This window comes from Melozone crissalis, unplaced genomic scaffold, assembly GCF_028551555.1.
Source record: "Melozone crissalis strain CALT ecotype California unplaced genomic scaffold, PUWL_Pcris_2 ptg000029l_1, whole genome shotgun sequence".
In the NCBI taxonomy this organism is placed as follows: domain Eukaryota; kingdom Metazoa; phylum Chordata; class Aves; order Passeriformes; family Passerellidae; genus Melozone; species Melozone crissalis.
In genome coordinates, this window is record NW_026535807.1 from 364,842 (window position 1) to 382,564 (window position 17,723).

General features: G+C 54.9%; 1 protein-coding gene across 1 annotated transcript in view; it reads left to right on the top strand.

Moving 5' to 3' along the window:
• The first annotated feature begins 357 nt into the window (after positions 1–357).
• PLXND1 (plexin D1) overlaps positions 358–17,723 on the top strand; it is a 65,421-nt gene continuing 48,055 nt past the window's right edge. The window contains exons 1-2 of the mRNA XM_054281190.1: positions 358–1,953; positions 15,288–15,464. Coding sequence (XP_054137165.1) covers positions 358–1,953; positions 15,288–15,464 — 1,773 coding nt within the window. The remainder of the gene's footprint in view (positions 1,954–15,287; positions 15,465–17,723) is intronic.

The following is a 17,723-nucleotide window of genomic DNA, read 5'->3' on the forward strand; positions in this document are numbered from 1 at the left end:
GGGCCGGTCTGCGCTCCGCTTTTGACGAGGCGGACGGGCAGAGCCGCTGCAGGGGTGGGGCCTCGCCCCCCGCCCGGTCCCCGGGGAGCGAGAGAGCGGCTGTTGGGCTGCGGGGGGATGCGTGGGTTGCGAGGGGGCTCCGGGGGAGGGCTGTTCCGGCTCGCCGTGCTGCTCCGCAGCTGGGAAAAGTCCTTCTTCCCCCGCCCCTTCCCCGCCGGCCTGTCCTGCTCGAAAACGCGAAGGAGGCAGAGGAGAGGAGGGGCACAGCCCGGAGCAGCCCTGTCCGGAGCCCCCCGGCGCCGCTCGGTGCCGCCCAGTCGGCGGCGCGGCAGACATCGCTAACTTCGCCGCACGCACATGACGGGCCCGCGGCACCGGGACGCGGTGAGCGCCGGTGCGGGGGCGGGCGCGGGGGCGGGCGGAGGGCGGGGGCAGGGAGGGGGCGCGGCCGCGCGCCCCGCCGCCCCCCGCCGCCCCCCGCCGCGGCCGCCACTTCCCGCGGGCGTCGCTCGGCGGCGGGCGCTGCCTCCGCAGGAAGCGGCCCCGCGCCCGCCCCTCCCGCGCCCGGCGACGGGCACATGCACTGTGCGGCGCGGCGGCGGGATGGCTCCGGCTCCGCTCCCGGTCCCGGCCCCGGCGGCGGGCGCTGAGCCGCGGCCCCCCGCGCTGCTGCCGCTGCTGCTGCCTCTGCTGCCGCTGCTACTGCCCGGCCGAGCCGCCGGCCTGGAGGTGCAGCGCAAGTTCCTCTCGCCCACCCTCACCAACAACTTTGCGCTGGACGGCCCCGGCTCCCGCGTTTACCTGGCGGCCGTCAACCGGCTGTTCCAGCTGTCGGGGGGCGAGCTGGCACTGGAGGCGGAGGCGGCGGTGGGGCCGGTGCTGGACAGCCCGCTGTGCCACGCACCGCAGCTGCCGCAGGCCTCCTGCGAGCACCCCAGGGTGCTCACCAACAACTACAACAAGATCCTGCAGCCCGACCCGGAGCAGGGCGTCCTTGTCGTCTGCGGCTCCATCTACCAGGGCCTCTGCCAGCTGCGCAGCATGGCAAACATCTCGGCAGTGGCCGTGCGCTTCCCGCCGGGCGGGAGCGACTCGGTCGCTGTCTTCCCAAGCATGCTGAACGTCGCGGCCAACCATCCCAACGCCTCCACCGTGGGGCTGGTGCTGCGCCGCGGCGGCGGCGGCGGGGCGCGGCTGCTGGTGGCCGCCACCTACACTGGCTTCGGCAGCCCCTTCTTCCCCCGCAACAACAGCCTGGAGGACCACCGCTTCGAGAACACGCCCGAGATCGCTATCCGTGCCCTCAACGCCCGCGGCGACCTGGCCAAGCTCTTCACCTTCGACATCAACCCCTCCGACGACAACATCCTCAAGATCAAGGCGGGCGACAAGGCGCGGCACAAGCTCAGCTTCGTCCGAGCCTTCTTGCAGCACGGGGCCACGCCGCCCGCCCGCCGCCCGTACGCCTACCTGGCGCTCAACAGCGAGGCCAACGCGGGCGACAAGGAGAGCCCGGCGCACAGCCTGCTGGCCCGCATCTGCCTGGGCGAGCCGGCCGAGGCCACCCTCAACGGCAGCGGCGAGACCAAGAAGCTGACCGAGTCCTACATCCAGCTGGGGCTGCGCTGCGGCGGCGCCGCCGACGCCTTCACCCGCCTCGTCTCCGTCTTCCCGGCGCGGGCAGCTTGGCGCAGCCCCGCCGCTCCTCGCGGCCCGGCCCCGGCCCCGCCGCCCCCCGAGGAGCTGCTCTTCGGCGTCTTCGAGCGGGCCGGGGCCGGCGGCGGCCGGGGGCGGCCGCAGTCCGCGCTCTGCGTCTTCCGCTTCGCCGAGATCGAGGAGACGATCCGGGCCGCCCGCAACTCCTGCCTCGTCAGCCCGGCCGCCGGCATGGTTACCGTGCTGGACAGCGTGGTGCAGGGCACCGGCCCGGCCTGCGAGAAGAGAAATATACAGGTACGGCGGGCGGCGGGCTCCTGCGGGGCGCGGCGGCGACGGAGGGCAGCGGCCCCATCGTGTCCCGTCCCGTGGCCGCTGCTGTCGCCACCTCTCCCGAGCTGGAGCGCATCTCCTGCTTGCCCCGGGCGGGCGGCTGAGCCTCTCACCCCGCTGCCCTCCCTGCTGTCCCCGGAGACCCTCCCGCCTGCTCGGGGACCGAATCGTTCCCCTAACCTGGATGCCCCGCATGTCCGCGGGCATCGCCAGCCCCGCGTCCCGTCCCGCGGCGCGCAGCCCTGCCAGGGGCGGCACACAGCCACCCTTGGCTCCCCGCGTTCGTGGCAGAAGTTTGCCATTGTCACAATTTGTTACCGAGCGGCCGTAAATGTTAGCGCGAGACAGAGTCGCCTGTTTCCCTTTTCACTAAAAATGTACGATGCTTGGGAAAAAAGAGAGGGAAAAGGCTGCTCTAACGCTGCATTTTTCCCTTCCTCTGGGACGAGTGCACAGCTCGGCTCCATCAAAGATTGTGAAAACATCTGTTTGATTTCAGAGGCGAGATAGAGCATTTGGGCTTGGGCTTCCCTGTGCAATGCCAGTGGCAAAGAGAGAAAGGTTTCCCATGGTAACCGGAGTGTTTAGTGTGGCATCTCCACTCTGTGGTAAAATATGTAGTCTTAATGCACTTGGTTCATAGACCTACTCTAGCAAAGTTGAACGGTTTTTCCCTGGTGGCAAAGTACAAGCTGCCTGACAGCCAACAAATCTAGTAGCTGGCGCTAATTCCACAAAGACTGGGTGTGTTAAGCACTGGGAGCTCAGTCCTGACATCTTGGCATGGTCACGGCTCTCAGAGGACTCGCTGGGAGTCAGGAATCCCATTTACAGGGTGTGAAGGCACCCGTAGTGGTTGTTGGCTGTGCTGAAGCTCAGCGTCCCGGCGGGACTGAGCTGTCTGTGCCAGGGCGGGTCAGGCAGCAGCACCGGGGCTGGGGCTGCTCGAGGCGCTTGGGAAGTGAACGAACGGCCTGGTCATAACTGAAACACAGTGGCAGAAGCACCCATCACCCTTGAGCTTCCCCTGGACTCCAGGACTGCTGTGGAGGTACAGTGTTTTCTAGCTTCTGTTCAGTAAAGAAAATAATCATGACTATCATCAGTCTGCTGATGTTGAAAGTACCAAGTGCTGTATCCAGTAAGGTATTTAGACAGCTAATTAATGAGTGACTCAAAGGAGACTACGCACAGATGAGATTTCACTCCATCTTTGGTCCTGGCTTGTCACACTGTTCCACTGTAATGTGTGTTCCTGGTAGCACCTTCCTCTCCAAGTACTACCTGGGTAGGCAGGGAGGGCGACTGTTGGCCTGTTGTCACTGTTGCCATAAAAGCTGAGAAGGATGCTGTATTCTTGAAGGGATGAGCAACAGGATATGAGGGTCAGGGGAATGAGCTAAAATAACTGAGTGCTGCCAAGCCATTGGGAGTCAGTGGGAACCTCTGTTTGCAACCGTGGTAAGAGCAGGCTGCAAGAAAACTTGTTCATGTGGAGACAGCAGTAAGACCAGTGGTGATATAAGACGGATGGGGAGATTGAATTCTTGTACCAACTGAGTTGCTGCTGTGTCACTGGCCTTGGACCAGTCATTGAACCCGAGGTACCTCAGTTTCCCACGTACTCCTGAATTTATTGTTATTCAGAAACCCAACTCATGTAGCGTCAGATTGCATTTGTAAAGCTGCTTTGAGATCCTTTGATGTCAAGTACAGCAGGATATAAATGAAGCATAACATTAATATTCGTTCATGCCTAATATTTCTACACTTCCCATTTATTTGAAGCATATTCCTCTAAAACCGCTGATCAAGCCTGCTGGGAAGCCATCCTGCTAGTCAGGAGAGCCTTTATTTTTTTTTTTTTTTCATTGCCTTTTCCTTAATTGTTAGAATTGCCGACAAGTTAACAACCAGCTGTTTTTATTTTCAAGTGCCAGAGTGGCAGTGTCAAGAGAAGAGTTGTAATAGGGTGTTTCTTTGTGCTGTAAAAACCTAACATCAGTTTCCACCAATACGTTTTGTGTCCCAGACATGGAAAGGCAGCAGGAAAATGTATTAAAGCAGCAGCTGGTCTGGCAGAGCAGATCAGTATCTGTTAGTGGGTTTCCAGTTTTCCCATTGCATCCCTGTGCATCGCTGATAGGGGCTCTGGTATTAGTAAATGTGACTCGTTAGCGCTTCCTGAGGACCAAATGCTTGGGTTTTAATCTCCTTTTGGAAGGAAAAAACCCTGATATTGGCCTGATTCATTCCAAGCGTGTGTTCAGCTGAAGTAGTCAGTTGTTACAAGTCTGGACCATGGGCTGTTAGGTGTAATGCAGTGTGAAAGGAAAATCATTGACCCCGTGTGTGCTCTCCAGTCTAATTGAATGCTCCTCTCCAGCAGGCTTGCTGTGGCTCAGCCAGGGAGCTGCAGCCCTGGCCCAGCGTGCGGGGTTTGGGAGCGGGCCCTCAGCGTGCCTGCCGTCCCTGCCGGTGCCACGGCAATCTGCCCATCGCGGCCTGCAGCGGGGCAGGGCTGTGCTGGGAGGCTCGGGGAGGCCGGCACACAGCGAGGGCCTTTGTCCCTGTGCAGGTGGACGCGGTGGCAGCCGCTCGTTTGGCTCCCGTTTTGGCCGTGTGGGATTGGCCACACGGAGGGTGGGAGCGTGCATGGGGCAGGTGGGTCCGCCAGCTGCCCTGCTGGCCTGCGTGCCCCGGGCTGGGGACGGGAGCCGCCAGCTTGGCCTGGGAACAGCCCTTGTCCTCCATGGAAATGCTTGCTTGCAATTAAGCACATGCTTAACAGCTTTGTGTCAGACAGGAGAAAATGTGCAGAGGAGGATGGTCTAGGTCAGGAGTGGGGGCTGTTGGTTCTTCTCAATGAGGGTTGCTGAAAAGTCAAGTACTGAGGAGATGAATTTGCAGTGGCAGCTCAGGGGAAGGAGGATGTGTGAGGGAAGGATTTAGGTTGGTTGGCTTCTTGCACCGACAGTGAGTGGGTGAGCTCCAGGATTGCTTCCCCTCAACAGAAATAGTTTTTATAATGAATTTTGTGTCAAATGCAGCTAAATTGGAATACTTGCATGGAATCACTGTGGTGTTTTGCCCACTCAAAGCCCGTGTGGAATTTGGACTCAAGCCCCCAGAAGAGGAGTAGGAGCTCTGGAGCAAACTGCCTGTAACAGCATTTGCAGCAGTGTGCTGACAGAGCTTATCAAATTCTTGGGACACTGCGTGGGTTTATAGCTCCTATAGGGAGGATCATGGCCCAGTGGGTTTGAAGGCTATGCTGGCTGCACAACACGACTGGAGTGTGACACAGCTGTGGGGTGCTCAAGACATCCCACACAGACATTTCATCAGCAAGCAAAGCAGGCAAGAGCCCATCCCCAGCTTGTGGCTGGCTCCAGAGCGGTGGGACATCCCGGGAGTGTCCCCTCAGTGCCACTGCAAACAAAGGCCTGCCTGGCTCTTCCTCTGGTCACACTGCATCCCAGCCACGTCCCAGGGCAGCAAAGCCCCCACAGTGTCCTCTTGCCCCTGCTCCATCTCTCAGTGGGTATCTTGGCTGGGGATACGCTCAGGCACCTTTGTGTGCGCATTTTGCTGTGATGAACAAGCTCATTTGAGGAAAAGCTGCACTGGAAACCCCATCCCATGCTCACAGCTGCACCCACCAAACTCAGTGTCTTCTGTGGGTTCTGCATGAGCCCCACGGTCTCCTAAAATCTCTTGGAGAGGTACAGAAAGCAGATATATTCATTAGGCCTAGATTTGCTGGCCAGGGAACTACATCTCTCTTCGGAAATAGTTTGGGGCCTGCAACTCAAAAAAGGCTGAAAATCCAGTTTATTTCCTCTGCTGAAAACCATAGGCATAGTGGCATGGGATAATGAAATGTTTCAGCATTAATTCTCAAGTTTCTGGCTCTTGTGGGTCTGTGTCAGATCCTGCATGGTCACTGAACACTGTGTTTGGGGGTGTAATGATGAGATACCCACCAGTGAGCTGTACTATAATGGGTTGTTAAACAAAATGAACTCCTTGGGTAGACTATATAAACAATCTCTGTATATATGTGTGCCTGGGCATGGAAATGTGGTTTAAAACCAGTCAGAAAATGTTCCCAAAGAAAAAAATCTCACATACACGTGGGAATATGACAAAGCATCTACTTACTGTCCAAATATACTGTGGCATCTCCATGGGATTGAGTTTTATAGGAGCTGAGTTACTTTGAAGTGCTGGTTTATACTAATTTAGAAATTCCAAACATGAAACTAAATGCGCTCTAACCCTACATCTACTCAAATAAATCCAGAGGATTAGCCACAGAAAGGAAACTGGGAATTTACACTTAATTTCTTCATTAAAAATGAGGCAGGAGTTCTTGTAGCAAGCCTAATTTCTGTGTTTTGCAGTGCAGGCAGTTTAGAGTTGCTGGCAGCTCCCCAAGGTGTCACTGCCCAGGTTTGTGGAGCTGTACCACGGCTGTCACCATCACCTGTTGTGCTCTGGGACGTGGCATTGCACATGGGGAGTGGGTGTCCCTCACTGCCCTGCCAGGGCTGGGGGCTCAGCTGGGACCCCTGGAGGGGCCGTGGGGCCCGGGGTGCCGTGACAGAGGGGTGAGCCACAGTGTGGGCTTTGCCTGGCCGTGGAGCCAGAGCGGAGCCCTGTCTGCCTGCCCTGCCCCTCGCCTGGTGCTGGTGAGCCGTGGCCAGCTGTTGTTGGCTTTCCTTGGGCATTCACGGGAAAGCGCAGCCTGCTGCTGCAGTGCGGGTGCTCTCAGGAGCTGCGTGAGCACCATCCTTCCTGGGATGGGAGGGCAGGCTCCGCCCCGTGGGCTGCCAGTGCCCGCGGCTCTCCGTGCCAGGGCTGGCACGGCCCCCGTGCTCCGCTCCGTGCCAAGCAGGTCGGTGCCCTGAGCTGAAGGTGGGCGGTGGGAATGCTTTCCTGGGGGCCCCAGGGCTCATCCCTGCTTTGCATCTCAAGCTCAAACAGGTCCCAGATTGCACAGGGAAATTCGGTCAAAGTGGCAAAAGTTTCTGTGCCTGGAAATGGGAAGTTGTGCTGCTTTAGGGAACAGAAACTGGCTCCTGATGGTGACACGGTGCCTGCCTGCTCTGGGGGCCCAGGGCTGCTGGCTGGGAAGGCTGAGTGTTTGCCATCCCTCGGCAGACAGGGGCTCACAGGCATGCTGCTGGTGTCTGGAGAGCTCTGCCAACAGCTGGCTGTGCAGACCCGGTAATTCCTGGTACCTGGATGCTCAGACTAGATTTGATCCATCCAGCTCATCAAATCCCCTGTAACTAAATAACAGTTTAGGAAAAGGGTGATTTGGCTAAAGCCAAGGGTTTTCCAGGGCAGGTGTTGGACTCCCTCAGGTGAATGCAGACCCATGCCCCAGGAGCCACAGTGGATGCAGGCTCAGCTGCAGGGCCTCGGTGGCTGGAAATGGAGAGATTTGCCATCTCTTTTCTGATGTTTCCAAGTTTCATTTACAGTGAATGGGACTGAGGGCACCTGGAGAAGTGAATAAGGCACCATAGATGTGTATGGATGCGTAGGGATGCTGTAGAAACACCTTACTACACCTTGTAAATCCCAGCAGGGTGTGGCTGCTCCTCTGTACCAGGCATGGCTGGGTGGGGTTGGCATTCTTGGCTGGAGGGTGGGTGGCTGTTGCTTGCTGGCGTTGTCCTGGCCTGGGGCAGTGTTTCAACAACCGCATGCACTCGAGTCCTTTGGCTCGGTGAGCCCTGGGCACGGTGCAGCTGCTGTGTTGGGCAGCACTGTTGTCCGGGGTTCGTGGTGGGGAGGTGGGAGCCCAGGCCCCCTGATGGATGTCTCTGGTCAGAGGAGTGGCAGCATCAGGGTTTGAACTGAGGTCCCAAGTGTTTCTGTGTGACTGTCCCCAGCACACATCCCTGGGACCACAGTATGACAGGGCATCAACAGGAGGGATCTGCTTCGCTGTTTCTTTTTTTTGTTTGATTGGATGTTTTTGCTTGTGGATTTTGGTGGGGGGTTTTTTTGTTGTGTTTTTTTTGTTTTGATTCTTGTGGGGTTGGTAAAGAAATGAGCAGTTGTTTTCAAGTTGGGCTGCAGCACCCTGCAGCAGGTGGAGGAGGTAGCAGACTGTCTATGGCATGTCTCACTTCGAGAGGCCAGTAGAATTTATTGATGTTTTTGAGCAGAGGGAGCAGTACTTATTGCTAACATCTGGAGAGCAGCTCTGCCGTTGTGACAGAGCGAGGCTGCAGGGGCGTGGGACGACTTGTGCCTGGGAAAGCCCAGATCAAACTGGGCCCAGGTGAGCCCTTGTCAGATGTGGCGTGCTGGTGAGCAGGGTCAGCAGCAAAGCCCACAGTGATCTTGCCTTCTTTGTTCAGGTGCTGTCTGCCGGAGGGGACAGGCTGTGAGTGTGAGGGCTGGCCACAGGCCAGAGGAGCCTGGCTCACACGTTCATCCTTTGCACTTTCTTTGCACCGATAATTCTCTTTGCTTGAATTTCTTCTGCCCCCAGAATGAGGACAGGGGTTGGAGTGGAGGAAGGCTGCCCTGGTGACCCAGGGAAGTGGTGTGTCTCCTGTAGACTACATCTGTGTAGCTTCGTTGCTTCTGCGTTTGGAGTGCTCAGTTAATGAGTAAAAATGGTTTTATTAAGCTTTCTTTGACAAGCTTCTCCTGTGGGCTGGGTGCTCGACCAAGTGGTGGCAGTTGGTGTTTTGGACTCTGGTGCTGAGGCTGTGGAGCAGGTGATGCGTGGGGGTACCCAGAGGGGGACAGCACTGCAGCACAGCGTTGCTTCTCAGAGGCAGGTTTTACTAAGGATGTGTAAAACAAGGGTAGTTGTGCTCATTATCTCGGGGCTTGATGGATTCAGCAGAACTAATGAGGAAAATACAGGAAAACATTTACTATAAACTGTTGCTAAATGAAATAGATTTGAACTGACACATGCAAAAGACCAGTTGTGCTAGGTAAGAAGCTGTTACTTTAATGGATGCTTTTTTCAGCCCTGACTTGCACAGATGCCTTCAGAGCACTTTGAGCATGTGAAGTGCTAAGTGTTAGTCTAGCAATAATGAAATAGTAACGACCAAAGATCGAGGAGCCAAACTCATGGTTCATCAGGGACTCTTCCCTGTGGAAGAGAGTTTGAATGGTCTGAGGTTGGTTACTGAGGCCAAAGCTTAACATAAATGAGAAACACAGTTTGAGTGGTGCAGGGGTAACGGGGAGAGCACAGCTCAGAATGTACAGCCTGAATAAACCAGGCGTCTTACTCCAAGCAGTTTGGATGGGGAAGGTGTCTCTTGGGCTTCTGAGCAGAAGTGGGTGTCCTTGAGATGAGACACGCTGATCTGCTCAGCCCCTTGTCCCCAGGGAGTGGGAAGAGGAGCTGAGTTTCCAAGAGGAGTGAATTTAAAGGACATACAAGCTCTTGCTGCTCAAACACGTGCTGTTCTGACTGTGACAACCCCTCTGGAGCCTGTTTGTTAATCCCCCAGCTTGCCCATTCCTGGTGGATTTGATTCTATAATCTGAAGTATTGTATTTAATGCAGGATGAAGGCTAACATAATAAGCTTGACCAGTCTTCCTGGCGGCATGAAGGATGTGCAATTTTAGTTTAAAAAATGCTTCTTTTTCATGTTTCTCCACTTTGCGCAGCTCCCCATGCTGTTGTGCTTGCTGTTTCAGTGCCCTGCTGGGGAAGCACTGGTGGGTGCCAGCCCTGGGCTTGTGTGGAGCGAGGAAGGGGGGCCCATGCTGGGAAGGGCTGTGCAGGTCTGCCGGTCACCCGTGCACATCGCCTGCAGCTTTCTTTTCCAGTTGGGGTCAGCATGACAGGGGTGGGGCTGATGGAGTGATGGTGGCCATGAGCTGGGCCAGCTGTGGCTGCAGGAGGGAGCAGAGGAGATTTAGAGGGGAATCACACTGTCAGCTGCAGGCATCCAGCTTTGGTGCCACTGCTGGAGCTGAGGCTGGAGCCTCTGAGGACTCACGGCAGCAGATGGTTGGATGGCAGGAGGGACCTGTGGTAGTTGAGGCTGCTGCCAGGCTTTGGCCTCTGTAGCAGAGTGGCAGTGCCTGCAGCCCAGCAGGGCCTGGTGCTGTCCCCGTCCCCGTGTCCTCCTGCTGAGGTGGCTCTGCAGGCGGCAGCTGGGCGGCTGTTCGCGCTGTCTGCCCGGGGCTGCCGCTGCCAGAGCAGCAGATGGAGCTTGGGTTCTGCCCTCTGAGCCGACCTGGGACGCTGAGAGCCTCTTCCAGCGCTCACAGTCTCACACCTCTGGTGGTTTGAGGTCTGTGGCTGCGGCGGAGGTGAGCGTGGCTGCTGCTGCTGCTGAGCTGCAGGGCTTTGCTCCGACCCAGCTGTGCCTTCCCCAGCCATCAGTCCTGTGCTTGCTGTCTCCTGCCTTCTGGCAGTCCTCTGTGCCTTGTCCCCTTCCTTGCCTCAGCCACAGTCCCATGGGAGGCTGCCAAGAGTGAAATTTAGGAGCTGGCAGGAAAGAAAAGCTTGGAGTCAAGAGGAGAGAGAGAGAAGAATGAGTTTTCTAAGAGCGATAGCTCCCTGCAGGCAGGTCTAGGTGGCTGCTGGGAGCAGAGCGATGTTGGGACGGACCATTACTGGTGTCCCATTAGTGACTCACAAAGTACCCTAGCCCAGGGCTGGCATTGTGCAAACGGGCAAAACACAGCAAAACTCCCACTTCCTTGCTTGAGGAACTTGTCTTAGCAAACAGTGAAACCAGAGTGCAACTCTCACTTTAAGCCTTTTTTTTTTGGTTTTTTAAGAATGTCTGCTGTGCTGAGTGGATACTGTACTCTTGGCAATTCTTGAGAAAAAAATTCTCTAGATTCATTTTGCCAGAGATTCTCAGCCTGAGTGCCTTGACTGGCCACAAGTGCACATTGATTTGCCTCCAGTTGCCTAAAAAAATATGATGGGAAGTCTGAGGAGCTCTGTGCTAATGCCTGCCCTTGAGCAGCTGGAGACTGCTTACATCCCAAGTGCCTCAACAGTGGCGTCTTCTTCTGAGGATGACATTTTCCTCCAGGCGTCCCAAAAAGCCTGGTTTTGACAGGTCTGGTTGCGACACTGCAGCAGATAAACGAGTGATTGTGCGCACAAACTGCTGGGGAGCTCGGGGGGAACGCTGGGGCTGTGTGCTTGCTCTGGGCTCTGCCCGACACAGAGCAGGGCTTGTACTCTCCCTTAGCATAGTGCAGCCAGGCTGGCTTGGCATCGCTGGCCCTGTCCATTCTCCTGTGCAATATTTCCCCACTGGTTTTAGCCTGTCCCTGCTGTTCAGTGCAAGTCTGTGTCCTGCTATTCTCTTCAGACAGTATCCTAATTATTCTGAATATTCGCTCTGCAGTCAGAAATTTCCCTGAGTCATACCTAAATGTTAATAAAAGCCTAATGGTTTATGTTAAGGAAGGCAAGAGATAAAACTAGAGCCCTTTTATCACAGCCTTTAATGGCCTGAAAATGTCAGTTGTGTGGGAGCAGCTGCCAAATTTTGAGCCTATGAAGATGATGGCTAAGTCCCACAAATCAACAAGTTTGGAGCGGATTATGCGATGCTGGCTGTGTCATTTTCCCAGGACTCCAGGCGTGCTGGAAGCCAACACTTTAATCCTCTCTGATACGGAGTCAGAGGGGCCGGGTCCCCTCCTTGCTCCAGAGCTCTGCACAGCCAGCACGGCCTCGTGCGGGCCGGGGGCTCTGGGCTTCCCTTGCGCCACGGCTTCTGAGTCACAAAGCAGCTCCAGCTTTGCTTGGGAACTATTTTTAAGGTCACAAACACAGGATGCAGAAATCAGCGCATTTCATGGTTTTCCTGAGAGCTGCCTCACCACTCCTCTTCCTCCTTCTGTTTCCAACAGACTTCCTTCCCGAAGGGACATCCTGCATGCCCAGGGCTGGGGAGCTGTAATGGAAATTCTGGGAAATCGCTTTTTATGCTCCTTATAGGCCTGGGATAAAGAACTGAACTCACACTGTGAAGACAGCTGAACTCTTGAGCTCTGATGTGGCTGGAAACCTTTTATCTCCGTCCCATTTTGTTCCTGCAGTCGCACTCAGGGGTTAATCTGAGTAAGCATCCTCTTAGCTGTGGCCCCTTGATTTGAATGCATTTGCATCCCTTGTGAAGTGTTGCAGCAGTAGCACGAGCTGCAGTGTGCAGGGGCAGCGTGTTCCCCTGTCCTGGCAGGGCAGAGTGCTCGGCTGGTGCTGGCTGTGGCAGTCCCAGCTTCACCCAAGAGGCTCCTCAGCAGCAACAGAGGGGCAGTCTTGTGGGCAGGAGGCTGTGATCTGGAGTCAGCCCACAGTTCTGTGAGTTACTGAGTACCCAGAGCGTGTCAAAGAAAAATAGAGGCGATACAGTAAATGCCCACGGGATGTTTTAAAATGCAGATTATAGAAAGAGATTGGTTTTGGAAGAAAACTTAGCATTCGTTCTTTTCCCACTTCAGGATAGGGCAGCTTGATTTAAGAAAGAGTGAGATTTAACCCCTCCCACTTGTGGATGGCCTTCTATTCCATTCACCCAGTGCAATTCCCCAGCTGTGGTGACTGCCTGGTGCCTGCAGAAGGATGTGACTTGGCTGTATCCTGTTTACTGTAACGTGATGGAGTTAGCTGTCCTCTTGGTGCTGTGGGGTGCGAGTAGCAGCAGCACAGCATGTCATCCCTTCTTTGGACCCGGGAGAGGGAAATGCCATATGTCTCCTACCCATCCGTTTGTTGGAAGATCTGATGTCATTTGAAGAAAGGTGTTTCAGAGGAAGGATGTGTGCAGCCAAAATAAAGCTCGGCCTGGGTTAGAATAGTTACATCCTGTTTACTGTGGGAAACACTTTGCACTGATATGAGCTCTGAAATACATGATTTATAAGCAGGCAGGCGCTGCAGATAAGGGACTTCCCGTGATTTTGGCCACCTGTGAGAAGGAAGGGCAAAGTCTTTCAGGCTGGCAGGCAGTGATGCTGGTTCCAGCTCCTGTGCAGCTGCCATAGAGAGGAGGTGCTGAGCATCCCTAGAGGTCCCAGGTGGCTGGAGATGCCTTTATGCCTCAGTTTCCCTGCAGGAAAGAGCCCTGTAAGCTTCAGGTGGTGATATTCTTAAGGGGTAATGAAGAAGAGATAGAGATAACCATCCCTAAGACAAGTAAATAACCCCAAGTGAGTTTCTAAATAGCTGTTTGTGAAGGGAAGGAATCATTAAATCAAAACATGAATGGCTTGCCGTGTCCTCTGTATAGCATAAAAAAGTTGTGTGGCTCAGTTACAGAGAAAACATACACATTTAAGAATTTGGGCTGTGATTTTACTTTTTACTAGAATGAGATGCAGTAAAACTGCAGAATGCATTTAGCATTGCATCCACAAACTTGATCCTTTAGTCTTGGTGCCCTAAGAACAGAGGTACAGCTTTGAATGTGCTGTCCCGTTTGGCACTCGTCTGAGCAGAGGGAGTTTTTCACATCAGGCTTTTGTCCCTCCGTGTCTGGCGCAGCCAGCGGTGGCCACGGGCTCTGGGGGGCACAGGGACCAAGGCCAGGGTGGTTTTTTGGAGAAGACCCAGCCTGTCTCTGGTGGCACCGTGAGCCCTGGCTGTGTCTGCAGCAGAGCCGTGAGCCCTGGCTGTGTGTGCAGCAGCAGGATCCTGTGGTCAGGGCTGTGCGCTCTTGTGCAGAGGTTGCTGTGGGTGTGACTGCTCTGCTGGGTAGCCCCAGTGTTTGCTGACCAGCTGCTGCAACACACCAAGGGCTGGCTGGCACCCCCAGCTCCTGGTGAGGTTTGCTGCTGTCCTCTGCATGCAGGGAGGAGCAGTGGGCAGTGCCATGGCCTGCAGTCCCCACGCTCACTGCTCCCTGCACCAGTCGTGGCCACGACAGGGAGGTCACTGTGGGTGTCTGTCTGGGGCTTCGTTTCTTTTGCTGGTGCAGGGGCACCATCCCTTGCTTATGCACACAAAGCCCCATCACTTGGCATTCCCTTTGGGTTTTGGCATGTTTCTTCCCCATTTCTCCCCAGGAATGTGTTGCTGTGGTGTGGCACCAACCCAAGACACAGTGGTGGCTTGGGGGCAGATGGGCATGAGGCAAGAGTTGCACCCTGAAGTGGGATGACCCTGCAGAGAGACCTTGCCTAGTCTCACCCTCCTGTTGCAAAGCCTACGTATTTGCTTAATCTTCTGAACTGTCTGGAGAGAGGAGAGAGGTGAAGCTTTAGCCTGGTTCTATTAATGAAGTAGTGATGATGACTAGGGAATTAGTATCCAGGCCCTGGTGTAGTCCAGGGAGGAAGGACTGTGCTGAGCAGGCTGGTGGTCACCTTCTGCCTGGTGGAAACTGCATTCCCATTCCCTGACAGATACAGCCTCAAATCCCTGTGTTTATTCTGCTTAAATTCAGAATTCTGTCAGCTTCTGTGGCAGTACTATCTGCCTTATGACTGGATTCAGAAAGGCACAAATGTGCTTTGTCCTTGGGGTGGGGGCTGCGACCTTGCAGGCATTTCTTGCTGGAATTCTGTGCAGGCACTTCCCGCAACCGGGGCTTGGATGGTGCGCAGGTGAGCTGTGGGTACCTGCTGCTGCTGGAATGCCAGCCCTGCCAAGGAGTGTGACAGTGGGGTCACAGCGTCCCCTGGGCTAAACCTGGGGTCACGCTGTGGGTGACGTGGTAATGGCCCTTGAAATGTGCTCATTGTTTGAAGGGCTCCAGCTGCACCTGCTGCAGCTCAGAAAAGCTGCTGCAGAGTGACTGCAGGTGAATTGTCAGCAGTGAGACTGTTGTGATGTTCAGGCATTGTTGAATCCATCCAAGTTGTCTGAACAGAAATTACATGAGAATCTCAGAGGATTTGGAGTGAGGGGTCATAAATCTTGGGTGCATCTTGGCAGGGTAGTAGGAATACGAGGCATCAGTTCCACTTGCAAATGATGCTGTCATGCAGCAAATGCAGTAATTAATTTAGCACAGGAGAGTCAAGTCTGTTGTCTTGCTTTTGGCCAAACAAGTCAAATGCCTGCTCATAGACACAGGTCAATGACAAGTCCTTAAGCAGTGCCTTTGCCTTGGCCCCTGGCAGCGAATGGATGTGGGAGCCTGCTGTCAGCCCTGTGCCAGCGCTGTGGGTCAGCTCGGCAGCCGGGGCCAGCTGCATTTTGCTGTTGTGTGGGCTCCAGGAGGGCAGAGCGGGCTCTGAGCAGCGTGTCCCAGCGCTGCTGAGGGGGTGGCCGGGAGCACGCCCGTGTTTGTGCCGCCTGTTGATGTGTGTGTCTCTCCGCAGCTGCAGCCGGAGCAGCTGGACTGCGGAGCCGCGCACCTGCAGCACCCGCTGGCCATCCTGAACCCGGTCACTGCCACCCCCATCTTCACCTACAGCGGCCTCACCGCCGTGGCAGTGGCCAGTGTCCACAACTACACGGTCGTGTTCCTGGGCACGGCCAGCGGAGGACTCCTCAAGGCAAGTGGGGCCCAGCAGAGCAGCGTGGGGCAACACAGCTGGGGACAGGGTGGGTGCTGGGGCTCCTCCTTCCACACCTCTGCTCTGCCCACAGGACATCTGTTGTCTCCTGGTTTGTGCACCTGCTTCCTTCAGGCAATGAGGAACTCATTGGGTACTGCCGTAGCCTGGACAGTGATACACGCTGCCTCATGCATGACTGGTGGCTGTTAATCACTGCTCAGGGCTGCCGTGTGAGCAGGATGTTTTTGATGAACCCTAAGCTGAAAATGCTATTGTGCAGCATTGAATTATAAATTAATTTTATTAAACTATTTTATTAATTATATTAATATAATTTTAAAAGAATACGATTATATATGCAACATAATATAATTTTAATTACAATGTTTTTTTATTGTTTTAATTGTTGAAGTTATTAAAATTATTTGAAGCGCTTCTAATAAATTCTCCCTCTGAGGTGCTGGCTTTTGAAGACTCCATGTAGACAGGGGAATTACAAAGAGATTCTTCTTCACAGCTGAATCCAAAGCAGGTGTGAACCCATGGTGGAGTCTGCACTAAATAACATGTAAGAGGTGATGCAGGGTGATGCAATGCCCCAGCTCTGCAGCCAGGACACAAGGCCAAGCTCTCAGTAACCTTAGTGCTTGAAGTTTGCCAGAGAAAGTTTTGATTGCAGGCAGCCGCAGCAGTCTGGTAAACTGCCAGTATCAAAAGTCCATAGAGAAGAGGGGGAAAAGGCCTGGAGCAGAGACAGCTGATACCTGCTTTATCTCTGCCTGGGGGGACTGGTGCATAATGTGGAATACTGGATCAAAATACGTGGGTAGAAGAAAACGTACCCAGATTTTCCCCTTGCATCTCAGTGCTCCTGGCAGAAATGTGGGAGCGATCAGGATCACAGAGGCTCCCTGCTTTGATTGCTGCCCCCAGGGGCAGGTGACTGTGCGGGTGGGAGGGGGCTGGCGCAGGGCCAGGCGCAGCGGGCCGGGGGGCACACGCCACACGCGGAGCAGCCCGTTCACACGGCATCAACGGCTCTGCTCCATTATCATCCTGAGAGACCAGCCTTATCTGCCCGGCCTCCATTAGGAGAGGCTCCTGGCTACCCTGCGCTGGGATAATTTGCTCAGATAGCTGTAATCTAATTCCACAACACAGCTGCATAACCAGAAGCCCTTCTACCTTTGGGGCTCCTTGCTCTTTGGCACGGGACACAAGGTACTTTGCGTGAGCAAATCATTCAGATTTGTGGCCTGAGAAAAGACAGCAGAGGGGCAGAAATAGCGCCTGCCCAGCTCCTGCCAGCAGCAATTAGGGCTACCAGGGGCACGTATGGCGAATTAATGCAATTCTGGCTGCAGACAAGCGTTTGCTGAGGACCAATCTAGCCATCACGAGAGGGTCAGCAGTGCTTGGGCAGCACAGCCGTGCCAGGTGCAGTGCCCTCAAGGTGGCAAGGAGGGCTCTCTCCTGATGTGTGCGGGTGTGGAAGTGCAGTGTGCAAGCAGGCGAGTCCTGGCATTACCCAGGACGTGCTCTGCTCCCACCAGCACCCCGGGCACTCTGTGTCCTCCAGCCACCCCAGCAGCTCCCCTGCTGCACCAGGACCAGCAGTCACCACCCTCTGTGCTGCTGTGGGGGCTCTCCCCAGGGCCTGCAGCCCCCTGGAATCCTGGGACATTGCCTGTGTGAAGAGGATGCAGGGTGAACATGCCCAGGAGGCAGAGGGAGCCAGACCAGGTGTCTGTAAACAGCCACGTGGAGCACTTCTCAGCAGCGAGGGAGAGAGGATGCAGTGGGGAATGTCAGGGCTCAGTTCATGGACTTCTTGGGTGATACCAGGGAAATAATTTGGTTTCTGGCTAGCCAGCTTTTAAAATGGACAAAGCAATAGTACCCTTTTTCTGCATAGCTCTCTGTGCTATGTTTCTTAGCAGAGAGAAGCCTGAGCCTGTGCTGTCATACTGGGGTGTGACAGTGCTGCTCTGGTGTAAGAATTAATTAACCTATGTTAATTAATTAATCCACACTTAGAGAGCAGAGGCCCACTTGGTCATTACAAGTATTGCCTTCCCTTGCTAGTAAGAAGGCCAGAATTTTCCGCACTCCCTTTCTGTTTTAAGCTGAAACGTGACTGTCACAAGAAATTGTGTAGCCCCATTGTTATTTCCTCTCAGCAATGCCACATTTAATTTACTGAATTTTCAAGTCAAATGCCAAGACATTCAGAGAACTGAAAGGCAGGCTGATGCT